We start from the raw sequence: 10210 nt of genomic DNA, 5'->3' as shown, positions 1-10210 counted from the left end.
CCATCCTCCTGTCCCGCCTTCAATCCTCCATTAACATCACCGGCACCGCCCTCACCTGGTTCACATCATATCTCACAAATCGACAACAATTCATCAAGGTCAAATACTGCACATCCGCCACCGCCCCCCTGTCCCATGGTGTCCCTCAAGGATCAGTCCTTGGCCCCCTCCTCTTTATCCTGTACCTCCTCCCCCTCGGCAACATCATCCGCCGCCACAACCTACACTTCCATTGCTACGCCGACGATATCCAACTCTACATCTCCACCAACACCACCGCCACCACCACCCTCTCCTCTCTCTCCAGCTGCTTGGCCGACATTAAATCCTGGATGAGGAAAAATTTTCTCCTGCTAAACTGCGACAAGACTGATCTCATCTTTATTGGACCTAAATCACTCACACCATTTCCCCACGCCCCCATTACCATTGATAACACCACCCTATCTCCTTCTGCTCACATCCGCAACCTCAGTGTGATATTTGACAGCAACCTCACTTTTGAACCCCACATTAATCAGATCACCAAAACTGCCTATTTCCATCTCCGCAACATCGCCCGTCTCCGCCCCTTCCTCTCCTTCTCAGCCGCTGAAACCCTCATTCATGCCTTCGTCACTTCGCGCCTTGACTACTGCAATAGCATTCTCTTCGGCTCCACCTCCAAAGTTCTCAATAAACTTCAACTCATTCAAAACTCTGCTGCCCGACTCCTCACCCGAACCTGTTCTCACGACCATATCACCCCCGTCCTGCAGAACCTCCATTGGCTCCCCATTTCACACCGCATCCAGTACAAACTGCTTCTCCTCACCTTCAAGTCCATCCATAATCTTGCCCCCTCTTACCTTACCGATTTGCTCCTCCCCTACACCCCCCCCAGGAATCTCCGTTCCTCCCACACAAACCTCCTTTCCATCCCGCACAGGACCAGCCGGCGACATTGGGGGGACAGAGCCTTCGCCATTGCCGCCCCCACACTCTGGAACTCACTCCCCCATGCCCTCCGTGACTGCACCAACCTCACCACATTTAAATCCCTTTTAAAGACTCACCTTTTTAGATCTGCTTTCCTTAAGTGATTCTGTATTTTATCTTGAACTTGTTTTACTATCTACTGATTTTAATTAACTGTTTTGTTTTATCTTATTGTATTTTATGTACAGCGTCTTTGAGTTTTTGGAAAAGCGCTTTATAAATAAAATTTATTATTATTATTATTATTATTATTATTATTTCTGGCGGTATGGTGGCCCAGAGGGCTCAGATTATTGGGATATTTACAGGATGAAGGAGGTGAACATCTGAAGGAACTGAAGTCAAACTGAGCTCTGCATCTCCATCAGGAACATCAGAACCAGGATGCTGTGATGATAACAATAATAATAATCAATCAGATATTAGACCTTGTGTCATCCTGCAGGTCAAAATTGACCTGTTTTAAAGTTTGAAAATGTGGAAAAAAAATATATTTTCACAGTGAAACTTCTGCTGTCCACATTTTCAACATTTTTGAGAAATCTTTGAACATTTTTTTGGGGGGGAGAAGAAAAGTTAAAAATGTTTCTTAAGAACATTCACATAAAAATCATTTTTTGATTTTTTTGTGAATGTTCTTAAAGAAAATATTAGAAGTTTTGCTGATATACATGGAATCACTTTAGATATTTTTAGAATTTTTGTTGGAAGATTGTTACTCATTTTTGAAAATATTTACAAGAATTTTCTTGCCAAATTCGGGGGATTTTTTTATATAAAACTTTTAAGGAATTATTGGAATTTTCTTCCTGAAAATTTTGCAAATTTTCAGAAATTTGGGGAATTTTTTGCTGAATTTTTGGATTTTTTTCAGACAAGGAAACAATATTTGTTGGTACCCATGAATGAGGACAACAGGAGGGTTAAATATTTTTTAAAAAAAACAAACAAAAAAAAACACCATGCGTGAACGACTGAAAACATGTAAAAATAATAATAAAGTTTAAAATTCAACCTGGTGGAGGCTTCAGATCTGACTGTAGAGATCAGATCAGAACCATCAGAACCAGGTTCTAATTAATAGAGATCTACTTTCTGTCTAATGTAAATCAGTTATCGATCAGAGTTCCTGTGAAGGTGGATCCAGTTTTCTGAGAACTTCTCTGACCTTCCTCCTCCTCCTCCTCCTCCTCTCCAGACACACCTGAGCTCTTTGTGTTTCCTGCTTTTGTTGCAGCTGCTGCTGATGAAAATGTGATTTCTTTTGTTTCATTTCTTTCCTTTCGTTTGGTTTTGTTTTGCGGCTGCAGCCTGAAGGTCTGTCAGTTCCTTTCAGATCCTCTCTGTTCTAGAACCAGCTAAATAACATCTAGAACCATCTGAATGAACTTTAGAAAATCCTAAATTAGGCCTATAACTGTATAAAACACAGAAATTATCTCTAAAACCAGCTAAATAAAGTCTAGAAACATCTTGATAAACTCTCTAACCAACTGAGTAAACTCTAGACTCATCTGTATAAAGTCTAGAACCATCTGAACAAACTCTAGAACAATCTGAATAAAGTCCAGAACCCGCTAAACAAACTCTAGAACCACCTAAATTGTGGACGTCTTCCACAGTGTTTCAGTGCTTGTATATTTACCTGCAGAACCATCAGAGAACCCTCCAACAGTCTGCTGCTCTGCAGTAAACCTGTTGTTCAGCTGCTGCAGCGTCAGATTGTTCTAGAAACATTAGAACGGTTGAGTCTGGACTCCCTCAGTGACCTTAATGTGTTTTCAGGACGTCTCAGGTTTAAAGAGCTGCTGCTGATCTGCTTCTTCACTTTACAGCGGTCTGGAATGGAACATGCTCAGAAGCTCCTATCTCTGCGAGGACCCTCGTTAATCATGGGAACCCTGAAAAAGACGTTGAATGTCTGTTTCAAAGCGAGAACCAAACTAAACGTCCTGTAAAGACTCAGTCTGGTCCTCACAAATACAGCTGTACACGTCCAAACACTCTATAGACGTAGAAATAAAGCGAAGTCTGTTCTGGATTTATCGTCTCTTCACTGCAGAAAGTGTTTTTCATTGTGGTTGGAAAAAGTCTCTGAGAGGAAAACAGACGAGCAGAAGTATGTGGACAGCTGAGCAGAGTGACATGTGACTGATGAATGTTCTGCCTCCAGTCTGAGCTCAGGTTTCTGAACACCAGAGAACTTCCTCCACTCGAGGCTGGAAACAGAACCTTTATGGAGCCTCAAACTGCTCCCATCTGCTGCTTTTATTCTCATCTTCAGCATCTGCATAAAAATAAGCTCCATGAAAACGTCAGGAAAAGAGTCTTTGGTGCACAGATGGTTTAAAAAAAAAGAACCTCAGATTAAAGCTGCAGTACTTATAACAGCCAGCAGGAGGCAACTACCAGAAAATGATCCAACTTCTCACCTGATGGGTTTCCTCAGGAACCATTTACCTGCTAATGTTTCAAGAAGAAATACACAATGTGTGACAGATCTGTTGGACTAAAGTCAGGATCTGTTGGTCTAAAGTCAGGATCTGTTGGACTAAAGTCAGGATCTGTTGGACTAAAGTCAGGATCTGTTGGACTAAAGTCATGATCTGTTGATCTAAAGTCAGGATCTGTTGGATTAAAGTCAGGATCTGTTGGACTAAAGTCAGGATCTGTTGATCTAAAGTCAGGATCTGTTGGATTAAAGTCAGGATCTGTTGGATTAAAGTCAGGATCTGTTGGTCTAAAGTCAGGATCTGTTGTCTTTACTTGGGACTTCTTGGTGATCTTTATTTGGGTTTTCTTGGTCTTGACTCAGGATTAGTCAGTCTCGAAGAATAACTGATGTTGAGGATTTGTTGATCTTGACTAAGGACTTTTTCAACCTCATTTAACTCAGGATTAGTTGGTCTTGACTGATGATTTATTAATCCTGACTCTGGAACAGTTGAACCGGACTGAGGATCTGTTTAATGTTGACTTTGGACTCGTTGGTTGTGAGTCAGGATTTGTTGGTCTCTACTGATGACTTGCTTATCTTAACTAGGGATTAGTTGGTCTTGAATTTGTACTTCCTCTGAATTTACTCGTCTTGGCTCAGGCTTTGTTAGTCTTGATTGATGATTTATTAATCCTGACTTAGGAACTGTAGGTCTTAATTGAGGATTTGTTTTTTACTTGGGACTTGTTGGTTCTGAGTCAGGGTTTTGTTGGTCTTGACTGAGGATTAGTTGGTCTTGATTGATGACTTATTGATCTTGAGGATTTGTTGATCCTACTCATGGATTTTGTAATCTTTACTTGAAACTCAGTTTAACTAAACTAAGGATTTGTTTGTCTTGACTTGGGACTTGTTGTTGGTTTGATTGAGGACTTGAAGATTCCAAACAGGAGGCCAGAGACCAGAGGAAGTCCATCTTCTATAAACAGTCCAGGGTTTGATGGAACTGATTTATTCCTCTTCAGACAGTAAACACAGTAACAGAATGAATTAGTGTTGGTAAAAATACGGACTTCTGATGTGGACATAGTTTTTATTTGATTTATTAAAGTTAATGTGTAAATTAGACGAGTTGTTTTAGTAACTGAACAGCTTTGGGGAGATGGCAGTGAGTGTTTTTAGACCCTGATTCTCCACGGTGAGGGCTGAGCTGCTGTAAAGTCTTTGAAGAGTTCAGCTGCTGGGTTTCTGCTCTTAATGGATTCACCACATGCTGCTGGAGTTTCCTCTGAATGGAGACAAACTGAGAGCTTTTCATGACTGCTGCTGCTCCCTGAGGACCTTCAGCTTCCTTTGCTCTAAATCTGCTTCAGTCGTTTTCAGCCTGAGCTCCTTCAGATCCAGTTTAAACTCAGTCTAATCTGATGGAAGGTTCACAGTGAGGTCAGGATCTTCAGGTTAACTTCTCTCAGGACACGTTATGCCTGATCGCTTCCTGAAGTTCTGATGGATCCTGAACCTGACAGCTGGAATTAATGTTTAAAAAGTTTAAAGGGAGCCAGGATCATTTATCAGAGCTACTGAAGCAACTGAAATAACTGAACATGTTTTAGGGATCAGAAACATTCTTCCAACAACTGAAACTAGAAACACTGAAACTATTTTCTGAGATGTAAACACACGACTGACTCACAGTTTGTTGGTTTTTACTTTTAACTTGATCTTTACGTGGAACTTCTTGGTTTTGGTTGAAGATGTGTTGATCATGAGTCAGTTGGTCTTCAGTCAGGATTAGATTCAGATTCAGATTCAAAAAACTTTATTTGTCCCCAGGGGGCAATTAAAAAAAGTTGGTCTGGATTCAGGACTAATTAGTGTTGGAACTTGTTGGTTTTGACTCTGGACTTGTTGTCTACTTGGGCATTCTGAGAATTTGTTGGTCGTGATGGATGAGTTGTTGGTCTGTAGTCAGGATTTGTGTGGCTTCACTCCAGATTTGTTGGTTTTGATGGAGGATTTGTTGGTTTGATCGGAGACTTGTTGATCTGGAGTCAGGATTTCTTGGTCTTTACGAAAGACTTGCTGATCTTTACTTGGAACTAGTTGGTCTTAACTGAGGATTATTTGGTTGTGAGTCAGGATTTGTTTGTTTAACTCTGGATTAGTTGGTCTGGATTGAGGATTTGTTGTTTTAACTTGTTGGTCTTTACGTGGGACTCGTTCATCTTGACAAATGATTAGTTTCTCTGTAAAAACATCTGATGAACAGTTTCCTTCTTAAAGGTTTCGTTTTTTCCAGCAGCCTCGTTACAGATGTTATTTTTACATTAACCAATGAGGAGTGGATGTTCCCTGATGGAACGATCAAGATGACATCAGAGGGAAGATTACACAGAAAATGCAGAAACAGAGAAGAAGATTCGTCAGTTTTTTTTATTTTTTTTAAATTATTATTAAAATATTAAAATGTTTCACACCAACGAGCCGACAGGAGACTCGGGCTTGAACCTGCGACGTCAACGACATGTTCAACACACCGAGTCTCCAAGTCACGACGCCGAGTGATGTCACCGTAACGATGGCGTACAAAGAGAATAATTCATCGCCTCTCTGGTTTCAAAATAAGAGTCTGTTCAGTTCATCACCTGACTGCTGTAATGGCTGCCAAACAGAGGAAATGATGTCACCTGACCGCTGGACAGAGGAAGTGATGTCACCTGACCGCTGGACAGAGGAAATGATGTCATCTGACCGCTGGACAGAGGAAATTATGTCACCTGACCGCTGGACAGAGGTAGTGATGTCAACTGAGCATCAGTAAAAGTCCTGGTCGTAGTCTGTGGCCTCCATCAGCTGCTTCATCTCAGACACACTGTTGGCCAAGTAGGACGACAGCTCCTCTGAAAGACAGACAGGTAGACAAACAGACAGACAGACAGGTAGACAGACAGACAGGTAGGCAGACAGACAGACAGGTAGGTAGACAGACAGACAGACAAACAGACAGGTAGACAGACAGACAGACAGACAGGTAGACAGACAGGTAAACAGGCAGACAGGTAGACAGACAGGTAGACAGACAGGTAAACAGGCAGACAGGTAGACAGACAGACAGACAGACAGACAGGTAGACAGACAGACAGACAGACAGGTAGACAGACAGGTAAACAGACAGGTAGACAGATGGTGAGACAGGTAGTAGTATTTTAAAGACGTTTCCTGTCTGCGGCTCTGAACAGGTGTGTCGTCTCACCTGCTCCCAGGACTCCCAAGATGGCAGAGGCGGAGACTGATCCCAGGCTGTTGTGAGCTGTGCAACGATAGGTTCCTGAGTCTCCAGGCTCCGCCCCCTCGATCTGCAGCCAACTGGAGAGCTCGAATTTAAGAGGCCCGCCCCGCGACTGGGAGAGCCAATCAGAAATCAGTTAGTGTCTCTGAGGTGTGTCTTGGGGGGGTCTGTCCCTTCAAAAGAAGGCGGGGCTACAGGCTCAGGTGTGTCCTACCTGGACGGAGATGTGGGGGTCGTCTCCGGGCAGGACGACGTCTCGTCCCTCCTTCCTCCACTCGACCAGCGCCATCGGAAACGCAAAGACCTCACAGAGGAACACCAGACTGCTGCCCGACCCGTTGACCTGGTTCTGAGGAGGAACCTTGATGACCGGAACTGAAGGACAGGTGAGACAGACAGGTGAGACACAGACTGGTGGTTATTTTGGACATTTCTTGCCATTTTAAACAACTATTGTTTAGTTTGGGACTTTTTAAAAAAAATCATTTTGGATGTTTTTAGATTTTCTTTTGAGACTTTTCTTTTACTCTTATTGGACAATAAACGAATAAATTTGGATCATTTCTTTCTTATTTAGGAGAAAGTTTCACTCATCTGTGGCATGATTTACTAATTCTAGACAAAATGTTGTCATTTTAAACGGGTTTTGGACAATTTTCTTGTAATTTAAGACAAGTCAATTTGAAATGAGGCCGTCTGAGGCCAGATTTACCTGAAACCTGGTCGGCGTTGAGACTAAACTAGACAGGAAGCAGCTCCAGACAGAAGCAGCAGATCACAGAGTCCAGTCTGATCCATGGTAATGTTCAGTTTCCTGCTCTGAGATCAGATCTGGATCATTAAACTGAAGGAAGACGTCCAACAAACACCTAAAAGTTCTGATCACCTCAGCGCTAGCACTTTAAAGCTAACAGGAAATAAAGCTAACATGCCAAATGTTTAGCACTTTCAGCTGAGTCTAGCTGGTTTTAAATTGAGTCTAACTGGCTTTAAACTGGGCCTAACTGGTTTTAAACTGGATCTAGCTGGTTTTAAATTGAGTCTAGCTGGTTTTAAACTGGGCCTAACTGGTTTTAAACTGGATCTAGCTGGTTTTAAATTGAGTCTAGCTGGTTTTAAACTGGGCCTAACTGGTTTTAAACTGGATCTAGCTGGTTTTAAACTGAGTCTAACTGGTTTTAAACTGAATCTAACTGGTTTTAAACTGAGTCTAACTGGTTCTAAACTGAATCTAACTGGTTTTAAACTGGGTCTAGCTGGTTTTAAACTGAGTCTAACTGGTTTTAAACTGAATCTAACTGGTTTTAAACTGAGTCTAACTGGTTTTAAACTGAATCTAACTGGTTTTAAACTGGGTCTAGCTGGTTTAAACCGGGTCTAACTGGTCTCTGTTGTGGTTTCAGGTCCCTGATGGATTCTGCAGAGCAGCTGTGGGTCCGAGGCCTTCAGGACTCACTGATGATGATTTCAGACGTCTGACAGGGAGACGAACTGAGCGCGCTCAGTAACCAGCAGCAGCAGCAGCAGCAGCAGCAGCAGCAGCAGCAGCAGCAGCAGAGAATGTGCATGTTTGTCAGAGTGAGACAGAATCTGCTGCTGAACAAACAGAAGAACCTGGTTCTAACTAGAACATCAGCCGTGGTCCTCCAAAGATTCATCAGTCAGCAGAGGTGGAAAGTAACGAGTTACATGTACTCTGTTACATTTACTTGAGTTGATGAAGATGTTGTTTATTTTTGCTTTTTTTATTTTATTATTTGGAAATATCATAATTTGCACATTATTTTACATTTTTGTCCGTCTGATCACATCATTTCTAAGAAATACATCAGACATTACAATCAAACAGTTACTCAGTACTTGAGTAGTCTTTTCACCAAATACTTTTTTATTCTTACTTGAGTAATGTTTTGGATGACTACTTTTTACTTCTACTTGAGTGATATTATTTTGAAGTAACGTTACTCTTACTTGAGTACAATTCTTGGATCCTCTGCCCACCTCTGGCGGTCAGCCATCAGATATTGATCATGATTGATTGATAATGTTGATTTCAGCTTCTTCACTGTGAAGTTTTACTGTCACAGAAACCAGATGTGAATCTTTTCTGGTTTCAGTAAAACTGAACATTCTCTGGACTCTGAACGTCCAGATTGAGGTTCACACAGACCAGAGCAGCAACAAAGACACTGAAATGAGCTAAAAGAGTGTCATCAGGTGAAATCTTTAAACTGATCACATTAACTGGATTCATGTGAACGTCGTCATTTAGTTTCTCTCAACTCCATTTAAACTGAAAAACAAAAAAACAACAACAAATATTCAGCTTTTTAAAGAAAAATGACAGAAAACCTTCTGAAATCTGAGTGTTTTTCTTCTTATTTGTATTTGATCATTTATAATCTAACAGGATTCAACGGATTGAAACAGAATTTTGCTGATTTTATGAGTTTATTTAAACATTAAAATAACAAATTAAAACAAACATAAAAACAAACATTCACTAAAATTAAATCTAGAAACTGTTTTATTGATGGAAAATGATGTTTGATTATCTGGAGTTTTACTGGAACCTGTTTATGATTTATGTTTGTTTGTTTGTTTGTTTGTTTGTTTGTTAGTCAGTGTATCTGCAGCAGTGAGCTGCAGGTGTCCAGGTGCGTCCAGGTGTGTCCAGGTGTGTCCAGGTGTGTCCAGGTGTGTCCAGGTGTTCCTACCTGTCCTACAGGGGCTCCTCTCTCTGCTCACCAGTTCCGGTTTGGAGAACGCGGCCTCCCGGAACCGACACATGTTCATGTAGGTGGTTCCGTCCGACCCGCAGACCGGCTGCTGCTCCTCACACACACACACCCACTCCTCCTCCTCCTCCTCCTCCTCCTCCTCCTCCGGTCCCGGTGCTCCTCCAGCTGGTCGCCGCTCCGCCTCACACCGCAGCCCGGAGCCGCAGAGCCCGTAGAACCGGCTCCGGTCTCCCGGGTCGCAGGCTTGTCCCTCCAGGTTCCCGCACTCCAGGCAGCAGCCGCAGGGGTCCGGGACCAGACCGGCCCGGCAGCCGCGGGTCTCCGGGCACAGGTCCGGCTCACATGGCCCGCAGCGCTCCACCGCTCCGGTCCGGTTCCCTCCGCCGAGCTCCTCGTCCAGCCGGTCGTAGTCCAGCAGCGGGTCGGAGAGGGACGGCTGGCCGGGAGAGGAGGCGCTGAGGGCGGGCAGCCTGCTGGGGAGACCCCGGCACCTCTGGAGGTTCACACAGACCGCCAGCAGAACCAGAACCCGCATCTTTACCGGGACTCTGGCTCCGAACACACCGACGTGGAGCCGACCGGGTCGAAGCGGGTCAAACCGGGTCAGTATCCGGGAAGGAGCCGCGAATCCACCGAAAGTTTAAACCCGAAACTTACATTCCGGTCCGGAACCGCACAGAAGCAGGAGTCAGACAGAACCAGAACCAGAACCAGACCTGAACCCGGACAGGACTAGACTGAGCTGCCAACAGCTGATCAGCCATC

General features: G+C 43.3%; 1 protein-coding gene across 1 annotated transcript; it reads right to left on the bottom strand.

Moving 5' to 3' along the window:
* Positions 1 to 5829: 5829 nt before the first annotated feature.
* Positions 5830 to 10210, bottom strand: kazald3 (Kazal-type serine peptidase inhibitor domain 3). The gene is made up of 4 exons (XM_023267818.3): positions 9422 to 10210; positions 6919 to 7079; positions 6669 to 6816; positions 5830 to 6315 (listed from the first exon to the last, which is right to left on the bottom strand). Exons 1-4 carry the CDS (start codon positions 9978 to 9980, stop codon positions 6230 to 6232), a joined length of 954 nt encoding a protein of 317 aa, XP_023123586.2. The 5' UTR covers positions 9981 to 10210; the 3' UTR covers positions 5830 to 6229.

This window comes from Amphiprion ocellaris, chromosome 6, assembly GCF_022539595.1.
Source record: "Amphiprion ocellaris isolate individual 3 ecotype Okinawa chromosome 6, ASM2253959v1, whole genome shotgun sequence".
In the NCBI taxonomy this organism is placed as follows: domain Eukaryota; kingdom Metazoa; phylum Chordata; class Actinopteri; family Pomacentridae; genus Amphiprion; species Amphiprion ocellaris.
The sequence above is the reverse complement of the archived record's forward strand: the minus strand, read 5'-3'. Positions and strand labels throughout refer to the sequence as shown.